Below are 27,916 nucleotides of genomic sequence, written 5' to 3'. Positions count from 1 at the left end.
TCACTTCAACCAGTGTGTAGCAGGGCGCAGGAAGTTGTTCCTATGGCGCCTACGCCAATTGGAGTGGAAACTGATGATGGTGATCATTAAGCTTCGGATCAAGTTACTACAAACCTCGTAGGTCGACAAGGTCGCTTACTACTACAGAGTGGTACGGTAACCCTGTCTTGGAGGTCATGTTGTTAAACAACAATGAACCTACGAGCTAAAAGCGGTGGTGGGCCCGGATTCCGGCAAATGGGTGGAGGCCATGAAATCCGAGAGAGGATTCGTGTATAAAACGAAGTGTAGACTTTGGAAGAACTACTTGATGGTCGTAAGACCATTAAGTACGTATGGATCTTTAAAAGGAAGAAAGACGATGATGGTGAAAAGTCACCATTAAGAAAAGCTCAACTTGTCGCAAAGATGTTTCCGACAAGTTCAAAGAGTTGACTATGATGAGACTTTCTCACTCGTAGTGATGCTAAAAGTCTGTTGGAATTATGTTAGCAGTTGCTGCATTATTTATGAAACATTGCACATAGGATGTCAAAACATAGTTTGCTCGATGGTTTCCTTGAGGAAAGGTTGCATGTGATACAACCAGAAGGTTTTGTCGATCCTAAGGATGCTAACAAGTATGCAAGCTCCGGCGATCCTTGTATGGACTGGTGCAAGCATCTCGGAGTTGGAATATATGCTTTGATGAGATGATCAAAGCTTTTGGGTTTATACAAGGGCTATGAGAAACTTGTATTTCCAAAGAAGTGAGTGGGAGCACTGTAGAATTTCTCATAAGTATATGTGGTTGACATATTGTTGATCGGAAGTAATGTATAATTTCTGGAAAACATAAAGGGTTGTTTGAAAGGAGTTTTTCAAAGGAAAACCTGGATAGAGCTACTTAAACATTGAGCATCAAGATCTATAGAGATAGATCAAAACGCTAAATAGAATTTTCAGTGAAATGCATGCCTTGACATGTTTTTGAAGGAGTTCAAAATAGATCAGCAAAGAAGCAGTCCTTGGCTGTGTTGTAAGGTGTGAATTTGAGTAAGACTCAAAACCCGACCATGGAAGAAGAAAGAGAAAGGATGAAGGTCTCCCCCAATGCCTTAGCCGTAGGCTCTAAAGTATGCCATGTTGTGTACCACACCTGATGTGTGCCTTGCCGTGAGTTTGTCAAGGGGTACAAAGTGTGGTCCAGTATTAAATCACTGAACAATGGTCAAAGTTATCCTTAGTAACTAGTGGACTAAGGAATTTTTCTCGATTATGGAGGTGATTAAAGAGTTTGTCATAAAGGGTTACGTCGATGCAAGCTTTGACACTAATCTGAATAACTCTGAGTAGTAAAGCGGATTCGTATAGTGGAGCAGTCATTTGGAATAGTTCCAAATGGCACGTAGTAGCAACATCTATAGGATGACATAGAGATTTGTAAATCACACACGGATCTGAAAGGTTCAGATCCTTTGACTGAAAACCTCTCTCAGAAGCAAGACATGATCGAACCCAGAACTATATGGGTGTTAGATTCATTACAATCACACAATGATGTGAACTATATTATTGACTGTAGTGCAAGTGGGAGACTGTTGGAAATATGCCCTAGAGGCAATAATATATTGGTTATTATTATATTTCCTTGTTCATGATAAACGTTTATTATCCATGCTAGAATTGTATTGATTGGAAACTCAAGTACATGTGTGGATACATAGACAACACACTGTCCCTAGTGAGCCTCTAGTTGACTAGCTCGTTGATCAAACATGGTCAAGGTTTCCTGGACATAGGTAAGTGTTGTCACTTGATAACGGGATCACATGATGAGGAGAATGATGTGATGGACAAGACCCAAACTATAAATGTAGCATATGACCGTGTCAGTTTATTGCTACTGTTTTCTGCGTGTCAATGTATTTGTTCCTATGACCATGAGATCATGCAACTCCCGGCACCGGAGGAATACCTTGTGTGTATCAAATGTCGCAACGTAACTAGGTGACTATAAAGGTGCTCTACAGGTATCTCCAAAGGTGTCTGTTGGGTTGGCTGGATCAAGACTGGGATTTATCACTCCGTGTGACGGAGATGTATCTCGGGGCCCACTCGGTAGTACAACATCGCAATAGGCCTTGAAGCAATGTGACTAAGGAGTTAGTCACGTGATCTTGTATTACGGAACGAGTAAAGAGACTTGCTGGTAACTATATTGAACTAGGTATGGAGATACGACGATCGAATCTCGGGCAAGTAACATACCGAAGGACAAAGAAAACAGCATACGGGATTAAGTAAATCCTTGACATAGAGGTTCAACCGATAGAGATCTTTGTAGAATATGTAGGAGCTAATATGGACATCCTGGTCCCGATATTGGTTATTAACCAGGGAGTGTCTCAGGTCACACTACAAGAAATAAGGTCAATTATGACTCCCTATATTGGTCATTGATTCATCATTCTTGTTGTTTATTGACTTTTTTGGACCAAATTTACAACATCAACAGTTGGCCGTCAAGAATGAACAAACATGACCTTTCTAAAATTTTGGTCACAGGTCTCCCTTGACCAAAATTTTGGTTTGGTCATCACCCAATTGTGTGAGCCACGTAGGATCTGATGTGGCCAAACTGACATGGCATTGCTAGTGACCAAATGAAATCATTATAAATTTCAGATCCCTCTCCACCAATCTAGCTATGTGGGCCTGGCCCAATAACTATTTTACTATTGAAAATCTTTGATTTGTTTGGATTGAAGCATTTTTTTGCTAGAAGTACGCATATCTCAAGATAGGCCCGTTAAAAATAAGTACAACAGAATAAAAGATTGCAAATAAAATGTATATTTCATTTCAATAGCATATCACATCAAATATAATACATCATCCATCGACTCCACGCATTAAGGTTCAACACCTAACAAGTGCAGAGAAAAAGGACCCAACAAGTGCACAATCGCACATAAAGAGAGTTCCACAAAGATTGGATGAGAAGCACAAGATTCTTCTCATCTCTTCCTCCACACAATATGCTCTTGTCATTGCCGCCTGCAAGAAGAAAATGATGGTAATGCTTTCAGACCAAGCAAACTAGTAAAATTAAAATGATGGTAATGCTTTCAGACCAAGCAAACTAGTAAAATTGCACGAAGATATATTTTATTGAAAGCTATCCGAAGAAAGCAATCAGGGGTAACGAAAAAGTATATGGATCTGTATTTTATTAACTCAAAACGTGTATAGATTCCCTTGCTTGTTTGTGAAGAGGTGTGATGACAATCGAATACTAGTTGCCTGATTGTTTTACAATACTATACATGGTTCAAGCAATATATAAAATGTACTTTTACTTCTGAGTGCCTTTTGCAAAATTGTGGTATATGCTCTATGCACTAAAAAAAAAGGTATAAATGTTCGCCCACGTGGATATACTACTACATGGATGAATATACCACATTTTCAATGGATATACTCATATTACGGATGAACATACTCTATATTTTAGTTTCAAAAAAAGAACAAACACTATATTCTAATTATGGAAATACAAATATACTCATACTGCATAGCAATATCCTCCACTTATAATAAATAATTTCACTAGAAAAAGAATATATATCCATATTTCGTACGGGGAGTGCAGACGGAGACATGTACTAGTATGTTTCACATTCATGTTCATGTCTGGATGATTATAGTAGCATATATTACTTCTGATGGAAAAATCATGTGAAAGGTGTTTATGTATACTGCCATACTTGTTCGAAAGCTGAGCAGTAACAGATACTTCATAGATGGAAGGGATAAGGGAAAGCTTAGCATATATTTTTTCTATTAGTCTATTTTATTGATAAGGAGTATAGTTTTACTTCATTTATGTATTAGTAATAGTCATGAAGGAAAGCACACATTACTACTATGAATCGAAGGTCTTTTCCACACCTATGCACAAAACTTTTGCTTGAACAGCTACAGTACATATGTGAATAGGTTGTGCCAATAAGCTTCATCACACCAGTAAGCTTCACCACATATGCAACAAGAATTCACAAACGAAAGGATGATGAGTTCGAAGTCCACATATGCATACATATTCAACGAGGATTCATGACAACATGCGTACATATGCAACAAGAGTTCACAAACAAAATCATGAGTTCCAATTTCACACCAAGCATGAGTACTTTGCCGATTCCTCGTATCATAACTTCTCAAGAACTCGAGAAATTTCTCTTTACCATAGCTCAAAAGCGAATATATAATGTCAATGGCGTGGAATGCATTTGACTACAATACTTTTATGGAATTGCAGAAAACAAGTGGATTAAAAACCTGCTAGTTGATGCTATGATATTCCACTTCCACCTGCCATGCCTCTTCCATCTCTTTACCTTCTTAATAAGCTTCTTAAATGCCTGAAAGAATCAGCGACTCAAATAATTCAGTGGATAATCATTGCACAACATAGGTTACAATAATACATACAGAATATTGATCCATATCAAGATAAGAAAGAACACAGCTAAGACAACTCGCGTGAGAAGAGTCAGTCATTAAGCATACACTATAGCATAGGAACAAAACAATGAGATGACTAAATAATAACCAGCAGGTGCACATTGTTGTAGAACTCACTTAGAATAAAATTGTATTATTTCCCCGTTATATTGCCGTTGTTCTTGTAAGTAAATTTCTCTCAAGGTCATTATTACAATCAGGTTGTTAACATCACAATAAACTTCAAATCTGAGTTCGTGCCAACAGTGTAAAACTGCAATGGCATACCACTACTATAAGAAACTGTGCATCCCTCCAAATGACAAACAAAGATAGTGAGATGCCAGATCCAGCTTGAAGTGTACTGTAACCTGAAGAGAATCAACCCTTACAGGCATGTTTATCGAAGGAAAAACAGATATGGAGAAGGCAAGAACTTACTCTGTAGCTCCTGGGAAATTCAGAGGTCCATCTAAGATCTGCATGTTGCAAAGACACTCTTTTAACAGCATCAAGGAGACGGTGTTCCTCAAGTGTGTCCTGTCTATCAAGAACTTGCTCCTGTTGTACATTTGCATAGACAGAGAAAATTAAATAAGTAAATCTATATCCTATTAGAAGGAAAAGAGAGAAGAACAATTACTCGATTACAAGGTAGGAAAATATGAAGCTCCTGTAGAAACAGTCCCCATCTCCAGTCACCGGTCTAAATTCAGAATACACATCAAGATGGTCCACTCCTTATCCCGTAGCCAAATCGGGAACCAAATAATATTTTCTGACTTTAGTGATGGGGCGTGTTTGCAATGAATAGTGTAAATACGGGAATCAAAATTACAGAGACTAGAATATGGTGAAAAAATATTTAGTAATGAGCCAGTTGCAGGTCCCAGAATCAAAATCAGCTTCAGTAATGAGCCAGTTGCAGGTCCACCAAATCCTGGAGTAAGTAGTCAGTGATTTTTGCATGTAAGTGGCAAATGATTCACAGAAATTATGTCCAGTTATGCAGCCTTAGAAATATGTCTGCACTGACGTATTAGCTAGTAGAAATATCTGAGTTCCTAGGTCGGATTGTACTGCTATTTAAAGGGTCGATGCCCTCGTTGTAACATCAGGCCATTCTCATTCAAACTATCTAGCCTCAAGTAGTACTACTGCATACATGTACGTATGTGTGTGAGCAGCACTAGTGAGTGTGCTTTGCTAGTGTGCTGATCGCAAGTACTACTAGCACTTAGCTCTCCCACTCGTCATATAAAACAGTATACTCACATAATGGGGCATGTGTACATAAAAAATAGAAGCAATTGCTTATAAAAAATAAAAGAATCATCTGAACGAGATACGAGGTTTTCTTCTCCGATAGGTCCCTTTTCAACTAAAATAGCCCGTGCTTTATCATCTAAACATTCCCAATTTGCTGGATCATAAATATTTCAAGCACAAGGCTGTTGTGCTGTCACAGAATCGCTCATGTTATTATCATTCACAGCATCGGTACCCTTGCCTAAATTGTCAGGTTCACTCGCAGCATTATTACCCTCGCCTAAATTTTCTTGACCACTAACGTTATTATCGTTCTCATCTAAAGTTTCATCTGGTTGTTTTTCAACAATTGTTATAGCTAGTTCACAAGAAGTACTAGCAGAACTTGCACTTGGCTTCGAAATTTGTGAACATATCCCTTTTGCGGTTCCAATTTTTCATTTGCTAGCTTTCTCTTTAGTCACTTTTCATGCCGAGACAATTGTTTTTTAGATGACATCTGAGCACAAAAAAATTAAGTATAGCACAAGAACAGTTCATAAACTAAGGGATAAAACTGAAACAAAAGAATATGAATGATTATGGCCAGGCCGGTTGCTTGTTGTCCCCAACAGATTGAGATGAATCAGAAACCACCACAACCAGGCACCAACGCTACAATCAGGGGTGGTAGCCAAAAAACTCTAGTGTGCTGGATGGAAGCCTTCTTTGGCTCCCTTTTCTCTATCAAGCTGGGGACTGGGGATCGGGGGAGCAAGAGGACCAGGGAGATTCAGATCGAGCAGAATCGGATGGGGGAAACAACTAATCCTAGAATATATATGCATACCTGAGTCGGGGCCCTTAACGATTGGGGGCCCTGTGCAGCTGCACCGCCTCCACATGCTTAGGGTCAGCGCTGCAAGGAGGGCGGAGGTGCCGAGGGTGACACGCGAGGAGGCTGGCGGCGCCGGGGCGAGGAGGTGCGGGGGCGTGGGGGCTGTGCTATGGTCTACGGGGGTGCGGCGGCGAGGCGGGGGTCGCCGGGGCGTGGGATGTCGGGGGCTAGGTCAGGGCGCGGGGGCACGGAGCCGGGGTCGCCGGGGCTTAGGGTCGGGGGCGCCGGCGGCGGGGATGAAGCACGGGAACAGGCAGGGGGCGGGGTGCTCTGGATCTGGTGCATGTGAGAGAGAGACGTGATCTAATCTAAATAAAGACTCAGCCTATCACATGCGAGGCCATGGATCCCTTCCCAGAAATAGATCATGTCCATCCACTCCTGCTACATCCAACGCTCCAAAACCCTCCCCTCATATAACACATCTCTATCACTTTTTCTCTTCTTGTTTTTTCAACCGGTAGCACTTAATGATCAATTTGTGCAATAGTATCATGACCTAATGGACGCAAAAGGTCATAACGTTATGGTCTTTGGACCCTCTTACACTTGTCATGACTAATTTCAGAATTTTGGTCATGGATCAATGACCAATTAAACCACCGTCATTTTGTCTGGTCATAATTGAGCATTTTTCTTGTAGTGGCATGTCGGCATAGATCTCGAATCCGCAGGGTCTGCACACTTAAGGTTCAGTGACGTTTCGGTATAGTTGAGTCATATGTGTTGGTGACCAAAGGTTGTTTGAAATCCCGGATGAGATCCAGGACGTCATGAGGAGCTCCGGGATGGTCCAGAGGTAAAGATTGATATATAGGAAGTCCTGTTTTGATCACGGAAAAGTTTCGGGCTCATCGGTAGTGTACCGGGAGTGCAGGGAGGGTGCCGGGAGACCACCGGGAGGGGTGTGTGACGACCCAAAAGGCTCACGGGCTATGATAGGAGGTGGATCATCCCTTGGTGGGCTGGCCGAAGTCTCTCTCAAGGGCCAATGCAAAAAGACTATACGAAAAAAAAGGCAAAAAGGCCAAATTAGGAAGGAGTCCTAATAGGATTACACCTCCCTTGTGGGAGGTGGATTCCTCCCTTATGGGTTCGGCCGAAGCTCCTTGGATTGGAGCCCAAGGCTTCCTCCTCTCCCCTCCTCCTCCTATATATAGTAGAGGTGTAGGGCTTTTTGAGACACAACTTTGCCACGTGCAAACCTAAACCTCTACTTCGTAGTTCTTCCTCTAAATTGGATTTCTGCGGTGCTTAGGCGAACCCCTACCGGAATAGATCACCACCACCACCGATACGCCGTCGTGCTGTCGGGGAACTCATCTGCATCCCCATCTCTCTTGCTGGATCAAGAAGGGGGAGATCAGCATCGAGTTGTACGTCTGCGGAACGCGGAGGTGCTGTCTGTTCGGCACTTGATCAGGACGGATCATGGGACGGATCGTGAGACGGTTCGTGGGACGGATCGTGAAGACATACCACTACATCAACCGCGTTTATTAATGCTTCCACTTAGCGATCTACAACGTTTATTAACGCTTCCAATCTAGATGATCATCACCATGATACGTCTTAGTGTCCGTAGGAAATTTTTTGTTTCCCATGCGACGTTCCCCAACAATGATCACATGCAACAGAAATACTTGCTACACTAGCATGCAATATAACATATGCTCAGACATAGTCAAAGGGTTGCTTGCCTTGGTCAGCTAAGTATCCGGGGTCTTCGGGGTCTTCAAGTCCAACTCCTTTGTCACACGGGTTTTCTATCGTCGTAATAAATAAAAGCAATAAGTAGCTCACTCCAAAACAGATCACAAAGTTACTTTGAAAATGTTGTTTAATTCTGATAAATCCATATTGTTATCTCAAAAATATTTGTCTCTGGTTTTAGTGAAAGAATATTTTTAAAATCAATATAACAGAAGCAAAACTATTCCAAATTAGACTTTTTTAATTATTATAAAACAGATAAGTTGTTCTAAAAATTCATCCAATGGTTTTGTTAAATAATACACATATTTAGAAAAATAACAATGGAAGAATCATAAATTTTCACTGGTTAAATATTTTTATAAAAATCATTTAAAACCAAGTTTTAAATAAAAAGAAAAAGGGCAACAGCCCTGCCCTGGCTTGGCCTTGGACTGGGTTGGCCAAGTGGCCAGCCAACCATCCTGCCTAGGCACGCGCGCCGTCAAGTTTGAACCTGACGCGCGGGCCCCTGCGGGCAGGGAGGGAGAGAGAGATGGGCCACCGACAGGTGGGGCACACCGATCAGGGTCGTCTCCTACCTTTGGACACAGGGGAGGAGGAGCACGTCCGGGTGGCTACCGACGTCCTCAGGCCCTAACAACGGCAGGAATGGGTCCGGCTCATCGTTGCCTACCTGTTGGTGGTCGAGTCGATGGTAGAGGGTCTCTGGTTCACCGACAATGAGGTGGTCGCGGTGGAGAGGTTTCGGGTGGTGGTGGAGGTGGCAGCTATGGACACGGATTCGCTCGGGGAAAAGAGGGGAAAGCTTCCTGGGGTAACGGGGAGTGTGTAGGTGGGCAGAGGGACGCGAGAACCGACGTGTAGCCGCAGATTTACCGGAGCTCCGAGGCGGAGGGGCATCGGTCGATCTCGAGCACCGGGGCTCTGCTTGCTCAATGGGGTGGCTAGGGAGGTGACTGAGGTCTCGGTGAAGTGGAGTGAGGGGTTCTGGAGCGAGGGGAGGGGCTATAAATAGGCCCGCAACGGTGAGACGACTCGGGTGCTCCGATGATCCATCGTGGCGTGCATGGGGGTGCAGAGAGAGGCTGGGATCGAAACCACGGTCTCTGGACGTGTTTTGGACCTCAAGGTCTCACTACAAGAGAGGGGGAGAGAGGAGAGGTGCACATTCATGGCCACGCTCCTCTGGCGCTTCTGGTGCGCGCGGGCATGCGTCGCACCGGCTCTTAGTGCAGGAAAGGAGGGGCCCTGGGGGCTGCTTGATACAGAGGGGCTGTCGGGGGAGAGGAGAGACACCGCGGGGAGGCTGGAACTGGTCGAGGGAGTCGCCCCCATCTCGGTTGCTCTCTGTAGCGCGCCCAGAGCGCAGCTTTGGCATGCCATGACATGATGGTGCGCTCTTGGGTGCCTTGGAGGTGTCTGGCGTGTCTTGGGAACTAGCTTGGAGATGCCTAGCCTTTTGAATCCCGTGGGAGCATCGGGTGGTCAAAGGAGGGAAGAGAAATAGGTGTTGTCAGCCTTGGGCTGAAGCTCAAATTGGAGATTTTGGATTTTCTACTTTGAACCAGAGAGGGGCCACTTGACTGGAGTTAGGCAATGATGCTAGCCACCTAATCTAGGAGTTTGCGAGAAAGGGATTGGGTTTAGCTGGGATTTGGAGGGGTTTTGCCCAAGTGTCAGAAGGTGCTCGATAGTGGTTTCGGGTGGTTGCACCCCACCGATGGCTATGCAATTTAAGAGGACTAGGTTTGGTGCTAAAACATTGGGCTACACCAAGTTTGAGCTCCATTGGACAAGTTTAGCTTTGTGAACTTGAAATCATCCCTAAATGACTAGATATGTTCCTTCCAAAGGGAGTGTGGGCAAATCAAGTCCCACAAATCCCATTTTTTGGCATGGATTCCTCATTTGAGGTATTAGGCACTCATGCAAAGTTTCAGCTCCATTGGATAAACTTTGATATGTAGAGTTGCTCTAACTTCATACTAGACAGAAGGGGTTTTGGAATTATTTGGTGACCTTAACCACCTTGGATCAAGGTGAAACTTTATATGGGCACCAAATATGGCTTAGGGAGATCACTGGAATTTTCTAGGAATTTATGGAGAATATTTCCTTTGGAAATATTTCAAAAGGTCAAAACAGATAGAATAGGTTTCCAGGGTTTTACTCAAATATTTATAATATAAATAGGGGTTGAAAATCTTATGTATGGAAAATATATGTCCTTCTGAGTATCTCTAATTTTCCTCACATGTTTCTAAGGAAGAAAAGTATTTTTCCATATAGGAATATCATTTCTGGCCTCAGAAATAGACATGCAAATAAAATAGGAAAATAATTCATAAAATAACTATTTTATGCGTTTGGTGAACTATAAGTGTTTTAGAACCAAATCACCAACTTTGGATAAGCGCACTTCTTGCCATCAAAGACTTGTAGTGCAACCCAAAGCAGGTTTTTTTTGAATTAACCAGAAATAAGAAAAAGGTTTTGAAAATAATTAGGTTATGAAATATGTGGTTTTTGATATCACACAACCAAGCATACAAGCATACAATGACAATCATCGCACTCACATCATTGATTTTGGAAATGTTTTAATAAACTCAGATTTCTGAATTACAGAAGAAGTGCAGTGAAAATAGGGTGTGCCATATTCTTACTAAAGCATAATTACTCATCAACACAACTCACATATCACTATCGTCATATCGCAAAACTATTGCAAAGAATGTTTAACATCAAAAGATCTTCATGATAGTTTTTATTATACCTCCCCTAGATATTTATCACTTCGGGAGCAATTCATATAAATTGAATTGTCATTGCTAATAACAAGCTCTCAAACAAATATAAGTGAAGAACGAGAGCACAAGTTTCTGTAAAATTTTCAACTCTCAAAATAATATAAGTGAAGCAACAGAGGATTTCTTCAAAGTTTTTACTAACTCCCAAAATAATCTAAGTGAATCATGAGAGCATACTTCTTCAAAATAACTTCACCATCATGCTAAAAATATATAAGTGAAGTATTAGAGCAATTCAATCAAACTACTCTAAAGATATAAGTGAAGATCAATGAGTAGTCAAACAATTAAGTAGCTATGTGAGGACTCTCCCAACAAAGATTTTAGATCTGATATTTTATTTCAAATAGAAAATAAGACAAAAGACACTCCAAAAATAGCACATATCATTTGGACAAATAAAATTTAGGCTCAACACAGGCTAACTGATGGTTGTTGATGAAGAAAGCTGGGATGCATAGCATCACCAAGCTTAGATGCTTGAGACTTCTTGAAATCCCCACACTTGAGCTTTTGTATCTCGTTCAATACTCTCATATCCCGGTTTCAGCTAAGTCTCAAAAACATCATCCACACAATACTTGAAAAGAACTCGTGAGATAGGTTAGTGCACATAATCGTAAATCAACTCTTTATGTACTGCAAAGACAAGTTGCATAATAATGTTCAAATATAATGTACCGTATACTATCATTTCCAAAGTTTATATCTACCAGTATAAGATATGGAAACTATATGATAAGTAGATAACAAAACTATGACAACAATTTGCCTAAAGAGGATAGTATGTAGAAATCTACTTACAACTTGTACTTTTGTACCTCAAATAATTCTGATAATTTATGGAATGATAAATAATTTGTATGAAAGTATTGTGTAGAAGTTTCAGAAACTTTCCACATCGAGTAAAATATGATAATTCAAAGACCACAATATAAGTTTCTATTTTTGTACATCACACATCCCACATGCAATTCAAGCATTCTAAAGGAAATTCTTGGAACTTTTTATTAGAAAATGAGATTATAAATAACATGTAACACAGAACAACAAAATGAAATGATGCTACAAGCAAAACACATACCATGTAATGAATAAAAATATAGCTCCAAGTAAGATATACCGATAATGCTGGAGATGAAAGAGGGGATGCCTTCCGAGGTATCCCCAAGCTTAGACGCTTGAGTCTTCCTTGGATACAACCTTGGGGGTGCCTTGGGCATCCCCAAGCTTAGGTTCTTTCTGCTCCTTATTCTCCTCATATTGGAATCTCATCCAAAACTTGAAAAATTCAATCACACAAAACTTAACGAAACTTCTTGAGATGGGTTAGTATGATAAGTATAGGTCATTATGTTAGGTACTGTTAAGACAAGATTCATAGTTGTTCCCACATGATGCCTAATGTATTATATCATTCCCAAAATTTATATCACTCAATATAAGCTATGGACACACTAAAACAAGCAAACTATGCACGCAAAATAGAATCTGTCAAAAACAGAATAGTCTGTAAAGATCTGAATGAAAACCTTACTTTCCCGACCGTAAACATTCTGACCAATCAGGACAACGTAGAGCATTTGCATACCAAAACTTTGAAAAAAATTCAGAATTTTTTGACATTCCGGTAAAATCATAGAAATTCTACACTAGACGTAAAAGTTTCTGTTTTTGCCCAGAATCAAACAAACAAGTATCTACACTATCCCAAAGGCTTTACTTGGCACTTCGTTGAAATATAAGACACAAAACATGATTAATACAGTAGCTTAATCTTGCTAACACACAAAAATAAAAAGTAAGTGTTGGTTTGTCTCCTAACAAGAGATTTTCTATAATGCCTTTTTAGCTAGGCATGATGATTTCAATGATGCTCATATAAAAGTAAGGAAGTGAAACACAAAGGGAGCATCATGAATCACATGTCAAGCACATTTAAACCTAACATACTTCCTATGCGTAGGGATTTTGTGAGAAAACAAATTGTGGGCGCAACAATCAACTAGCATAGGAAGGTAAAACAAGCATGACATGTAAACTTTCAACATAAAGAGAGGAACCTTGATGTTGTTGAAATAAGTAGAAGTATATATTCCTCTCTCATAATAATTTTTATTAGCATCATGAATGAATTCAACAATATAACTCTCACATAAAGCATTCTTTTCATGCTCCACAAGCATAGAAATTTTGTTACTCTCCACATAAGCAAATTTCTTCTCATTCATAAAAGTGGGAGTATCATATGAAACTTGAATACTATAAATTGTTTCCACATTAAAAGAGTAATGTCCACTAAAGGATATTCAAAATTATGAGAATACCTAACACAAGTATCATCACAATAATCATCATAAGTAGCAACATTGTTCTCATCATAGTAAATTTAAACCTCTTCCAAAATAGTGGAATCGTTACTAAATAAAGTCATGACCTCTCCAAATTCAATTTTATCATTATAATAAGGTTAAACACTCTCCAAAATAGTGGGACAATTATTATCTAAAGTTGATAATCTTCCAAACCCACTTTCATAAATATTGTAATCATCATAAATAGGAGGCATGAAATCATCATAACAAATATTATCATTCAAAGTAGGGGGACTAAAAAGATCATCTTCATTAAGCATAGCATTCCCAAGCTTGGGACAAACATTAACTGCAGCAAATAAATTCTCAAACGTTTCATTCTCATCGAACATAGCATCCCAAGCTTGTGCCTTGGCATATCATAATCATAATCACTCTCATCATTAATAGTATGAATAGCGCCAATAGTATAACAAATATTATCATCATAATTTCCGAGTCGGTGCCAAAAATATTTTCAAGATTATGAGAAGTATCATTATGTTCCCAATCATAGTCATCACAACAAGTAGTAGGCATAACAAAATCATCATCAAATGCATGATATTCCACAATTATTTTTTATTCATCCTAATGAGGCACAACAATAATAGGAGCAACATCATTTGGGAGGGATACCTTTTACCTCTACTTTTCCTTCTTTTCTTCTTCATCACCACATTATGTGTGGGTTCATTTTTTTCCAAGCTTCTTATTGATGAGATTGGTTGAATAGAGGGCTCCTTCTCTTCACCTATTTCATCATGAGAGATAATAGGAGGGAAAGTAGAAATCTTTACCCTTTCATTAGTATTCCTTTTATATTCTATTGGTTTCCCCATCATTCTATAGTTGGCAATATAAGCATTCTCATTGCAATTTACCATGCAAAACATATGTATTTCTTTCAAATTAGTTTCAGCATGGAATGTGAATATGAATGCTTCAAACCAACCATTTTTATGTGACAATTATTCGCACACTAAAAGTAAAAAAAGTTCATTATAAAGTTGAAGGGTGATGAAGTTCTTGCAATATTTGGACACGATTCGATCATGAAAAAGCATGCATTGGAAATTAAGGTGACCATTTTTATTGCAAAGTTCACAAGTAATAGGATAAATAGAACATAATTTTTTAGCAAATCCATCTATCAGTTTGAGCAAAAAAAATTGTTCTATCATGTTTATGCTTCTTACAAAATCTATCATCCCTATAAGGCATGTCTTCACAAAGTCTTTCCACTCCACAAAAATTGACATGCTTATAAGAAACTTTGTTGTCATGACTAGAGCAATCATCATTAGAATTTTGGATATTCATATAATTCATGCTAGCACCATTGCAATCATGCTCATCACCCAAGGATTTTATGCCAAACATTTTATTGAATTCTTCTTTTATCAATTGAGCACAATTTTCCTTCAAACCATTTTCAAGAAAGACATGATAAAGACGAATAATATGAGACAACCTCAATTATATTTTTTGTAGTTTTCATTTTATAAAGAAAACTAGTGATAAAACACGAAACTAAAAGATTCAGTTGCAAGATCTAAAGATATACCTTCAAGCACTCTCCTCCCCGACAATGGCACCACAAAAGACCTTGATGTATACTATGCAACTTTATTCTTGCAGACTCGTGTTGGGCCTCCAAGCACAGAGTTTTGTTGGACAGTAGCAAATTTCCCTCAACTAGATGACCTAAGGTTTATCAATCCATGGGAGGCGTAGGATGAAGATGGGTTCTCTCAAACAACCCTGCAACCAAATAACAAGGAGTCTCTTGTGTCTTAAAACACCCAATACAATGATAAATTGTATAGGTGCACTAGTTCGGCCAAGAGATGGTAATACATGTGTAATCTGAATAAATAAAATCAGCAAGGTAGAAACTCATAAAACGTCGCACAAATGGTATTATAGTGTTAGAAAACAAGGCCTAGGGTCCATACTTACGCTAGTGCTATCTCTCCACAATGCTAATATAATTGGATCACATAACAACCCCTCAACGTGTGATAAAGAATGGTTCAAAGTTCCTATCTGGTGGAGAACATAAGAAGAAATTGTTTGTAGGGTACGAAACGACCTCAAAGTTATTCTTTCCGATCAATCTTTCCAAGAGTTCTTACTAAAGTAACAATTTATCCTTTATGATCAATCTATCCAAGAGTTCATACTAAAATAACACCATAACAAATACAGATTCATAATACTCGATCCAACACAAAGAACCTTAAAGAGTGCCCCAAGATTCCCACCAGAGAAACATAGACGAGAATGTCCATCAACCCCTATGCATAGATTACCCCAATGTCACCTCGGGAATCCGTGAGTTGAGTGCCAAAACATATATCAAGTGAATCAATATGATACCCCATTTTCACCACAGGTATTCATAGCAACACATAAATCAAGTGCTCTCAAATCCATAAAGGTATTCAATCCGGTAAAATGAAATCTCAAAGGGAAAACTCAATTCATCACAACAAGATAGAGAGGGAGAAATACCATACGATCCAACTATATTAACAAAGCCCGTGATAGATCAAGATCGTGCCATCTCAAGAACACAAGAGAGAGAGAGAGGTTAAACACATAGCTACTCGTACAAACCGTCAGCCCCAAGGGTGGGCTACTCTCTCCTCATCATGGTGGCGAAAGGGACGACGAAGATGGCCGTCGGTGATGATCTCACCTTCCGAAAGGGTGTGAGAATAGGCTCCCGATTGGTTTTTGGTGGCTACGGAGGCTTCCCATGGCGGAACTTATGATCTAGGGTTATTTCTGGGGGTTTCTGTTTTTATAGGATTTTTTGGTGTTTGTCTCAGGTCCAGATGGACCACGAGATGCCCACTACCCACCAGGGCACGTCAGGGGGGTAGGCGCGCCCTCGTGCCTAGTGGGACCCACGGGCCTCCCCTCGTGTGCTTCCTTGACTCTCTGGATGTCTTCCGGGCAGAAAAAATCTCCAAAAAGTTTCGTGAAATTTGGACTCCGTTTGATATTGATTTTGTGTGAAGTAAAAAACAAGAAAAAAAACAACTGGCACTAGGCACTATATCAATAGGTTAGTCCCAAAAAATGATATAAAGTTGCTATAAAATGATTATAAAACATCCAAGAATGATAATATAACAGTGTGGAACAATAAAAAATAATAGATGCGTTGGATACGTATCAACGCTTAGGTCATATTGGTGTAAAACACATGAAGAAACTCCATGCTGATGGATCTTTGTATTCACTCGATTTTGAATCGCTTGAGACATGCAAACCATGCCTATTGGTGTAAACTGCATGCAGAAACTCCATGTTGATGGATCTTTGTACTCACTCGGTTTTGAATCGCTTGAGACATGCGAACCATGCCTCATGGGCAAGATGACCGAAGGCATCGTTTTCCTGTGAGATGGAATGAGCAAGTGACTTATTGGCAATAATGAATTTTGATGTATGCATTCGAATGAGTGCTAAAGCATGAAGTGGATATCGTTATTTTCTTACTACACAGATGATTTGACTAGTTACGGGTTTATTAACTTGATAAACCATAAGTCTGAAATTTTGAATATTTCAAGCAATTTCAGAATGAAGTTGAAGATCATCATGACAAGAAGATGAAGAGTCTATGATATGATCGTGGAGGTGAATATTTGATTTACGAGTTTGGTATACATTTCAGACTAATGTGAAAATTGTTTCACAACTCATGCCACCTGTAACATCATAGTGTGATGGTGTGTCCTTATGTCGTAGTCGTGCTTTATTAGAAATGCATGGTGCATACTATGATGTCTCTTACCGATATTCCACTATAGTTATGGCATTATGCATTAGAGACAACCATATTCACTTTAAATAGGGCACCATCTAAATCCGTTGAGATGGCATTGTATGAATTATGGTTTGGCAAAGAACCTAAGCTATCATTTTGTGAGGAGCTAGCTTGCCCTTGATTCCAAAGAAGTGTGCACCCGTCATTGGTGTGACTCGAAGATAAGCCTTTTCGCTAGGTTGGTAGACCATATCTTGGTGATGACGGTCATACTAACTCTTCTCACAAGACTGAGCAGCCTTCAGATTCTCACGAATAACGAGGACTTGATCTTCAGCATATTGGATAATATCCGGACTGAAGAGTGATCGTTCCCCAGTTTTTGACCAATTCATAGGAGTTAGACACTTTCATCCATACAACACTTCAGACGGGGCCATATTCGGACTAGCTTGATAGCTATTGTTGTAGGAGAACACGACATATGATAGAGATTCCTCCCATTTGTTGCCAAAATAAATGACACAAGCTCGAAGCATATCTTTGATAATGTGGTTTACTCGTTCAACTTGTCCCTCCGTTTGAGTATAAAGAGTAGTGCTGAAGAATAGATAAGTTCTCATAGTTTTTTAGAAAATTTTCCAGAATCGTGAAGTGAATAAGCTGCCATGGTATGAGCTAATAACCAACAGAATACCATGGAGTGAAACAATCATGGACATATATAGTTTTGCCAGCTGACTAGCAGTGATGGTTTCCTTGACGGCCAGAAAATGTACAGCTTTGGACATTTGGTCAATAACAAGAAGAATATCATCATTACCTTTCTGCGATATGGGAAAACTAGTGACAAAGTCCATTTTGACATGGTCCCATTTCCATTCAAGAATAGAAATAGGTTGCACAGTTTCCCGAGGCCTTTGATGCTCTGCTTTGATTCAACGGCAAATGACACATTCTGCAATATAGCATGCAATTTCTTGTTTCATGTTTGACCACCAAAACCTTTGACGGATGACTTGTTATATCTAGGTACAACTCAGATGAATAGACAAAGGTGTATCATGAGCTTCTTTCATCACCCTCCGAGTCATATTCATGTTTTACCTCGGACTTGGCACAAATAGGCGACCCTTGAAGTACAAGGAGCCATCATCAGGAACAGTGAAGCTAGAGGGTTTACCTTCTACAAGATAGCCTTTCATCTTTTCGACTTCATCGCCATAGTGTTGAATAGTTTTGATGTCGCCCACGATATCTGGTTCAGCAACCAAGTTATTAAGGGAACCATGGTTGATAACACTGAGGTTCATCTTGCGGAACTCTTTAGGAGGGGGAGCAAGATAACCCTGACGAACAATATGGAGGTTCATCTTGCGGAATTCTTCTTGAAGAAAGGTCTAAACCTTATGAACCTGGAGATGGTTGCAGTATGACTTGCGGCTCAAGGCATCAGCCATTACATTAGCTTTGCGAGGTGTATAAGAAATACCCAAGTTGAAATCTGTTATGCTCTCCATCCATATTTGTCGACGGAGCTTCAGATCCGGCTTAGTAAACATATACTTCAGACTTTGGTGATCGGTGTAGATCTCACAACGATTACCGAGAAAGTAATTTTGCCATAGAAATAACGATTATATAACTACAACATGTTCAAGGTCATGAAATAGATAGTTCTCTTCATGAGCACGCAACTGTCGTCAGCCATAGGCAATCACTCTGCGTTGTTGCATTAGGACACAACCAAATCCTCGACAAGAAGCGTCACAATAAATGACAAAGTCCTTGCAAGTATCCGGAGGAGCATGTACTAGAGCAGATGTCAGTTTTTCCTTGAGTGCTTGGAAACTTTCCTAACATTTCTTGTCCACTCATATTTAACACCTTCATGAAGCAGATTGGTCAAGGGCTTTGCAATCTTGGAATAGTTCTCGACAAAACAACGACAATAGCTCGCGAGTCCGAGAAAACTTCTGACTTGCATGGCATTCTTCCGGGGAGTCTAGTCAAGAATAGCGTGAACTAGTTCAGGGTTGACCACAGTACCATCCTTGGAGATCACATGACCAAGGTAGGTTATTTCTCCCAACCAGAATTCACACTTGGAATATTTGGCAAAAAGTTGATGCTCTCAAAGCTTTTCAAGTACAAGACAAAGATGCTCAGCATGATTTTCTTTATTCTTGGAGTACACCAGGATATCATCGATATAAACAACGACGAACTTGACAAGGTAGTCCATGAAGATATAATTCATCAACCGAGAGAAGATTGCCGGAGCATTGGTTAAGGCGAAGGACATGGCAGTGGAATTGTATGAACCATATCGAGTAACAAAGGCGATTTTTAGGATAGCCTCTTTGCGAACACGGATATGGTGGTATCCCAACCTCAAGTCGAGTTTAGAGAAGATTGAGGAACCAGAAAGTTGATCATACAAATCATTTATCCGAGGAAGAGGATACTTGTTCTAAATAGTTGTCTGGTTGATACGACGGTAATCTTGAACCAAACGATTTGTTCCACCTTCCTCTTAACAAAGAGAGAAGGTGCTCCCCAAGCAGAGGAACTTAAACGAATCAAACCACATCGAAGAGATTTGTCAATTTTTCCATAAGTTCAAGGAGTTCGTGTGGTGGCATTTTGTAGGGTCTTTTGGTGATAGAACTGGTGTGTGGTACTAAGTCGATGAAAAACTCGACAGCTCTCACAAGGGGAATTCCTAGGAATTCTTATGGAAAAACATCTGGGAAGTCGCACATAACTGGAATGCTTTCAATTCCCTCGAGAGGTGACATATTCAACGCATTCAAGGCATATAGCCGAGCTTCGACATCTCGAACAAGATGAACATGGTAGCTTACTATCAAATTTCAAGGGTGTAGGAGATGGATGGTTTGGGTGGCACAAACGATTGAAGCAGTATCAGTTTTCAACCAGTCCATTCCTGGAATGAGGTTAATATTGGAAGACTTCAGCAATATGGGAGACGAAAGGAATTCCAACCCTTCAATTTCAACGGGGACACTAGGGCTAACCATGGAGGTTCCACATTGGCTCACGGGGGTGTTTACCATTATTGGAACGTTAATCTCTTCATAATTAATGCCATGCATGAATGCAAAATTTTCTTACATGAAAGAATGTGATGCTCCTGTATCAAACAATACAGAAGCTGGTACTGAGTTAACAAGAAGAGTACACATCACAGTAGTAGGTTGGTCTTGAGCTTGACTCGGTTCAATGGTGTTAGCCTGACCACGATCATAAGAATGCCTCACATTGTTGTTGCGGTTCTCATAGTTACCACTGCCAGTTGAAGGTAGTGCAAGCTGATTAAGTTGCTGCTTGCAATCTCTAGCACGGTGACTTGGACGACCACACTTGAAGCACAATCCGTCCTTGGGACAGGAAGGAGGAACCCGGGGTGGTGGAGAAGGCACAAGAGGTGTAGCATAAGACGACCTTGGAGCAGGAGCAAGTGCATGGTACATGTTGTGGGGAATCCAGATATTCCGCTTCTATGCACATGAGCCCAAAGATGACCCCATGTCACGGTTGCTCTTGTTGCCATCCGTGGATTCCTAAAGACCCATTTCAACCTGGATGGCCTTGTTCACCAAGGTGGAGAAATCAGGATAGTCTTGAACAAGGAGTCTGAGCTTGATGTCAGGGTGAAGGCCATCACATAACTTCTCCTGTCTGCAAGCATCAGTAGCAATGTCTTCTTCAGCATAGTAGGACAAGTATAGAAACTCCCGCTGATAAGCATCCACAATCTTGTTGCCCTGGGTGAGGTTGCGGAACTCACGCTTCTTCTGGTCCATGATTACTTGAGGAATGTAGTGGGCACAAAAAGCGCTTGGAACTCCGGCCAGGTGATGATGGTTCTAGTAGGCTGAGAACGTGTGTGACTGTCCCACCATTGAGCAACAGTACCCTTCAGGAAGTATGCCACAAAGCTGACATAAACTTCTAGGGGAACATTAGCAAACTCAGTCTCATAAGCGATGTCACGGAGAGAGTCATCAGTATTGAGAGGCTGGTTTGAGTTGCAGTAAATTGCAGGGTTGAGATGACAGAACTCATGCGGTGTCACGGCTTGCTGCTGGTTCATGTTCGGACATGGGAACTGGTCCATGGGACCTTGCATGAACTGACGGTTCAACTCAAACTGATGTATCATTCCAGCCATGTATTCGGGCGGTGGTGGGTTGGCGTCACCACGGCCACGGCTAGCTGGTCTAACCATCCTGTTAGAATTTAACATGGATACTTTAGCATAGAGTAATTGCAAGGGTATGGAATCTTTCATGAAGTAACAAGCATAACGAAAGCGAAATGCGATAGTTAATTCATAGTAACCAAGTACTCCATACATATCCATACATAAGTTCAATTACAAACCAGCGGTTACAAGTTCGAAATTTGATGATGACGTAGACCAACTAGGCAGCATGCAGGCACGCGGTGGAGAGATACAACAACGGGAAATAGCGATAATGCTACATCAATGTCAGGGACAACCACTGAATCTACGTAAATGACAATGATCTTGAATGGCAAACCCAGGGGAAGGATTCTGCAATCCATGAACACTCTGATGCAGACACTGGTCCCTAATGGGGAGCAGAGGACTGCGTGAACGAGTACGACCTCCAACAATAGACCACTCAAGACCTGGTGGTAGCTCTATTTTGCGCGGATAAAGGATGTACTAGATGTATCCTCGTGATGACTGATGGTAGCAACCGTGTCATAGCATCATAAAAACAAGTACGGGTGGCATACAACTCAATAGTCACAACTCGGACAACATGATCTAGCGGCATAGTGTACTAAACCACAACCTGTGGGTCGTAATGATGACTCATGTAAGGGGTACGGATGCGGTGTAGGATCGATCGTTACACTATAGCACGTGAGGTGTAACGCCCAAGATGCGATCCAATCCTTATTTTTGCTCGAGGGCCTCGACAGGGATAGAAGCGCATCTCATCATTTTGCAAGAATGGATATCGTTACAAGTACATATACAGAAGAGATGAGTATATGGAATTGGCTTACACTTTCCACAAGTTACAGCATGAACAAGACAATGCAACAATATATTCAATCACCATGTAGAAGAGGAGGGTCCGACTACGAACGAAATCAAACGATAAAAGAATGGCATCCATCCTTGCTATCACAATCTGCCAGCTTGGAACCCATCCTATGATATATGAAGAACAACAAGGAACTCCAAATAGAGCAATCATCGCGCTTACATCAAAGTATCGCTTTACATATACCTGCAACTGTTGTTGTAGATATCTCTGAGCCATAGGGACTCAACAATCCCATTTCCAAAGGTATCAATACTAGAAAAGCTTAATGGGTGAGGTATGGTTAAGTGGTGAGGCTGCAGCAAGCAACTACGCATCTATTCGAGGTGACTAACTTACGAGTATAAGAAATAGAGGGGTGGTCTACACATAACGGACGTGAACTAGTCATGATCACAAAGTGATCCTCAACACCTACTTACGAGTCAAACATAACCCCACCATGTCCTCCCTTGGATAAGAACTCACGAGAAGAGACAGTCGTGGTTACGCACACAGTTGGCATATGTTAATTGAGTTGACCTCAAGTTTGCTATGACCGGGTGTTAAACAAAGTTTCCAAGATGCCACATAACCGCGGGCACGGCTCTCAGAAAGATTTAACCCTGCACGGGTGCTCCAACTAGTCCATCACAAACTACCACAAGCTGTGTGCAATAAAATCAACCACGGAAAACCTGTAGTCTCCTCGAAAATTCTGATGGAAAACCTCAACCTCGAGATAGACCAAAGTATCCTCGGAATCCGTGCAAAAGGCGTTCAAGAAAGGTAAAACAAATCCAGCAAGGTCGTCCGACGTGGCGACGATCCCGATAGGAGCCGCATATCTCGTTCTCAGGTCATAATCGGATGAGCGCAACATACAGTGGCCTGATATAAACCACCCGAGTTGCCTCGGGGCGGGCTCGCACACAAATATGTTTAGGACCAGCACTGCCCTCCATGTATTATGTTGAATTACACCTCGGGTTCATGACGCCCTATGTTTTAACAAGGGTGTTCAATATTATTATGTACCAATGTTGGACCTTGCCAGAAGAGTTTTATCCCAAAAGAAAAATCAAGGGGTCCCCATAACGACCCCAAGCATGTTAGGAGGGCTCAATATGGAACATAACACCGGTACACAAGTAACTAGGGCAGCAAAGATGGAACAAAACACTCAGCTAGAAGGCCAAGCCTTCAAACTTTTACCAAGTATATAGGTGCATTAAATTAAGTAGCAATAATATGGTGATATTTAAAAGAATATCCATGTTGTCACATCGAAGCATCTCCACATGCAACTAGCAACGTTATAAGAATGTTGAGCAAGCGGTAACATAGCCAAACAAAGGTTTGCTGGGATGTGGCGGGGTTAGAGGTTTTTCATGGCAATGTTGGGAGGCTTGACATAACAGGTCATAGGCAGCGAGGCATAGTGATAGAAACGAGATAACTAGCATAACACTATGTAGGATCAAAAGTATGTCTAAAGGAGGGGTGATTAGACTACTTGACAAGATAAAAAATTAGTCTTTTCCCAATTTTAGTTGTGCGCCAATTTTAGCAATTATGGCAAGTCAAGTACACTATACACATGCAGTTATAAAAGCATAGCAGTGGAATGTAAAACATGCAAGTATAAAGTAAAGGAGTAAGGTAGGGAGATCAAACGCATGAGGTTGACGCGGCGATTTTTGGCATGGTTCCGATAGGTGGCGCTATCATACGTCCATGTTAGTGGAGACTTCAACCCACGAAGAGTAACGACTGTGAGAGTCCATGGACGACTCCACCCACAAGGGGTCCACAAAGAAGCAGACTTGTCTATTCCACCACGGCTTCCCCCCACGAACGACTAGCCTCACTCATGGTAAATCTTCATGAAGTAGGCGATCTCCTTGTCCTTACAAACATCTTGGTTCAACTCCACAACACGAAGTAGGAGGCTCCCAAGCGACACCTAACCAATCTAGGAGGCACCACCCTCCAAAAGGTAATAGATGTGGTAGAATGATGAACTCCTTGCTCTTGTGCTTTTAAAGATAGTCTCCTCAACACACAATCAGTCTCTCGCATAATAGGCATGGGTAGGAGAGATTGATTTGGTGGAAAGCAACTTGGGGAGGTTAGAGATCAAGTTTCAAATGATTGGATTGGAATATATTGGTCTCAACACATGAGTAGGTTCATGGGATTTGATCTGCCTAATCCGAGTAAGCCTGTTCAAGGGCTGGATGTACTCACTAAGCCTCTTACCCAGCAGGAAATGGATCAGGTGGTAAAATGTATGCCGATTGACAAAGCACCAGGCCTAGATAGTCAGGCAGGAATTCTATGCCCTTCTAACCATTTTTTGAAGGAAAGGCAAATCTGGAAAGTATTAATGCTTCTTGCATCACTTTGGTTCCTAAGAAATCTTCTCCACAACATTTTGGGGACCATAGGCAAATTTCTTCGACAGGATTGCGGATTAAGTTCCTCACCAAAATGGCTGCTAATAGATTCCAAAAGGTAATTCTTGAGTATGTTCATAAAAACATTATGTATTTATCAAGACTAGAACCATTCAGGATTGCATTGGATGGACTCTAGAGTACTTACATCAGTGCCATCAGTCTAAAAGACCCATTCTCGTACTTAAATTATACTTTGAAAAGGCTTTTGATTCTATTGAACATGAAGTCATCTTGGAGCTTCTAAAGTACAAGGGATTCAACATTAAATGGAGAGGATGTATTCAGCAGTTCCTCACTTCTCGATCCTCATCCATTCTTCTCAATGGAGTTCCTCGGAAGCAACTTCATTGTAAGGCTGGTGTGAGACAAGGAGACTCCATATCCCCATTGCTTTTTGTCTTAGCTGCTTATTTACTACAGTCAGTGGTTAATGACATGTTAGCTAAGAGTCAAATTCAGTTGCCAATTCCATGCCATGATAAGGATTTTCCTATTATCCAATATGATGATGATACTTTGATTGTATTCCCAGCTGAGGAAGGATAGCTCCGGGCCCTGAAAGAGATGCTACAGGTTTTTACCAGGTCAACAGGGCTGCATATTAACTTTGAGAAATCATCAATGGTGCCTATCAACGTTACCACAGAAGAAACTATGAGGCTTGCTCAGGTCTTTGGCTAAAAAGTAGGTGTTATGCCTTTCACATACCTTGGTTTACCAGTAGGTACTTCTAAGCCTAAGATGGAGCATTTGATGCCACTCGTTACATGTATGGAAATAAGGATGTCATCTAGTTCATCTTTTTGGGCCCAAGGGGGTAGACTCCAATACCTAAATTCTGCTTTATCCTCCCTGCCAATCTCTTCCCTCTATAGTTTATCTATCCCACCAGGAATTCTCAAACAGTTGGAAAGGATTCAAAGGCAATGTTTTTGGAGAAGCAATAGATAGGAACATTCACCATCTCTTGTTTCTTGGGATTTGATCTGCAGGCCCAAGAAAAAGGGTGGATTGGGCATTCTAAATCTGGGGTTATAAAATGCAACACTTTTATTGAAGCATGCCAACAAGTTCTTGAATAGATTGGATCTCCCATGGGTAAAGCTAATCTGGAATGCTTACTATCATCAGAGAGTACCACTGGGTACTGAGCCATGTGGATCATATTGTTGGAGGAATATTCTCAAGCTTTTGGATAATTTTAGAGAGTCCACTTGGGTGCAAGTGAAGCAAGGGGATACTGTCCATTTCTGACAGGATAAATGGAACATTGGTAACTCAGCCCTCTTAAAGAAAAATTCCCGAGACTATTCTCGTATGTAAACACTTGGACACTGGTCAAGGAAGGATTAAGCACTCATGATCTATCACTCTGGTTTAATCTGCCTCTTTTTGAGCATGCCTTTGTGGAGTTGTCTTCACTCCTAGTTCTCATAGGGGATTTTGAACCCAGCCCCGACCAGCGTGATGTTTGGCCTTGGATGGGAACAAATAAGACTTATACACCAAAGTCCTTTTACTTCTATGTGCACAGAGTGTTGGAAATATGCCCTAGAGGCAATAATAATTAGTTATTATTATATTTCTTTGTTCATGATAATCGTTTATTATCCATGCTATAATTGTATTGATTGGAAACACAATACTTGTGTGGATACATAGACAAAACACTGTCCCTAGTAAGCCTCTAGTTGACTGGCTCGTTGATCAAAGATGGTCAAGGTTTCCTGGCCATAGGCAAGTGTTGTCACTTGGTAACAGGATCGCATCATTAGGAGAATCATGTGATGGACTAGACCCAAACTAATAGACGTAGCATGTTGATCGTGTCATTTTGTTGCTACTGTTTTCTGCGTGTCAAGTATTTGTTCCTATGACCATGAGATCATATAACTCACGAACACCGGAGGAATGCTTTGTGTGTATCAAACATCGCAACGTAAATGGGTGACTATAAAGATGCTCTACAGGTATCTCCGAAGGTGTTCTTTGAGTTAGTATGGATCGAGACTGGGATTTGTCACTCCGTATGACGGAGAGGTATCTCGGGGCCCACTCGGTAATACAACATCACACACAAGCCTTGCAAGCAATGTGACTTAGTGTAAGTTGCGGGATCTTGTATTACGGAACGAGTAAAGAGACTTGCCGGTAAACGAGATTGAAATAGGTATACGGATACTGACGATCGAGTCTCGGGCAAGTAACATACCGAAGGACAAAGGGAATGACATACGGGATTATATGAATCCTTGGCACTGAGGTTCAAACGATAAGAACTTCGTAGAATATGTAGGATCCAATATGGGCATCCAGGTCCCGCTATTGGATATTGACCGAGGAGTCTCTCGGGTCATGTCTACATAGTTCTCGAACCCGCAGGGCCTGCACACTTAAGGTTCGACGTTGTTTTATGCGTATTTGAGTTATATGGTTGGTTACCGAATGTTGTTCGGAGTCCCGGATAAGATCACGGACGTCACGAGGGTTTCCGGAATGGTCGGGAAACGAAGATTGATATATAGGATGACCTCATTTGATTACCGGAAGGTTTTTGGAGTTACCGGGAATGTACCGGGAATGACGAATGGGTTCCGGGAGTTCACCGGGGGGGGGGGGGGGGCAACCCACCCCGGGGAAGCCCATAGGCCATGAGGGTGGCGCACCAGCCCTTAGTGGGCTGGTGGGACAGCCCAAGAGGGCCCTATGCGCGAAGAAGAGAAAATCAAGAGAAAAGAAAAAAAAAGGAGGAGGTGGGAAGGAAGGGGGACTCCCTCCCACCAAACCAAGTCCAACTCGGTTTGGGGGGGAGTCCTCCCCCCTTGGACTCGGCCGACCCCCTTGGGGCTCCTTGAGCCCCAAGGCAAGGTCCCCTCCCTCCCACCTATATATACGGAGGTTTTAGGGCTGATTTGAGACGACTTTTCCACGGCAGCCCGACCACATACCTCCACGGTTTTTCCTCTAGATCGCGTTTCTGCGGAGCTCGGGCGGAGCCCTGCTGAGACAAGGTCATCACCAACCTCTGGAGAGCCGTCATGCTGCCGGAGAACTCTTCTACCTCTC

The 27,916-nt window shown here is 41.3% G+C and overlaps 1 protein-coding gene across 1 annotated transcript; it reads right to left on the bottom strand.

Annotated features, from left to right (window-relative positions):
• Nucleotides 1–2,819: 2,819 nt before the first annotated feature.
• Nucleotides 2,820–6,762, bottom strand: LOC123426388. Its single transcript, XM_045110207.1, has 5 exons — nucleotides 6,587–6,762; nucleotides 5,140–5,228; nucleotides 4,930–5,049; nucleotides 4,324–4,406; nucleotides 2,820–3,039 (listed from the first exon to the last, which is right to left on the bottom strand). The coding sequence occupies exons 1-5, from the start codon at nucleotides 6,639–6,641 to the stop codon at nucleotides 3,030–3,032; spliced, it is 357 nt and encodes a 118-aa protein (XP_044966142.1). The 5' UTR covers nucleotides 6,642–6,762; the 3' UTR covers nucleotides 2,820–3,029.
• Between the last annotated feature and the right edge of the window lie 21,154 nt (nucleotides 6,763–27,916).

The sequence above is a fragment of the Hordeum vulgare genome, chromosome 2H, assembly GCF_904849725.1.
Source record: "Hordeum vulgare subsp. vulgare chromosome 2H, MorexV3_pseudomolecules_assembly, whole genome shotgun sequence".
In the NCBI taxonomy this organism is placed as follows: domain Eukaryota; kingdom Viridiplantae; phylum Streptophyta; class Magnoliopsida; order Poales; family Poaceae; genus Hordeum; species Hordeum vulgare.
Note: the sequence above shows the minus strand (reverse complement) of the source record. Positions and strands in the feature narration are given on the sequence as shown.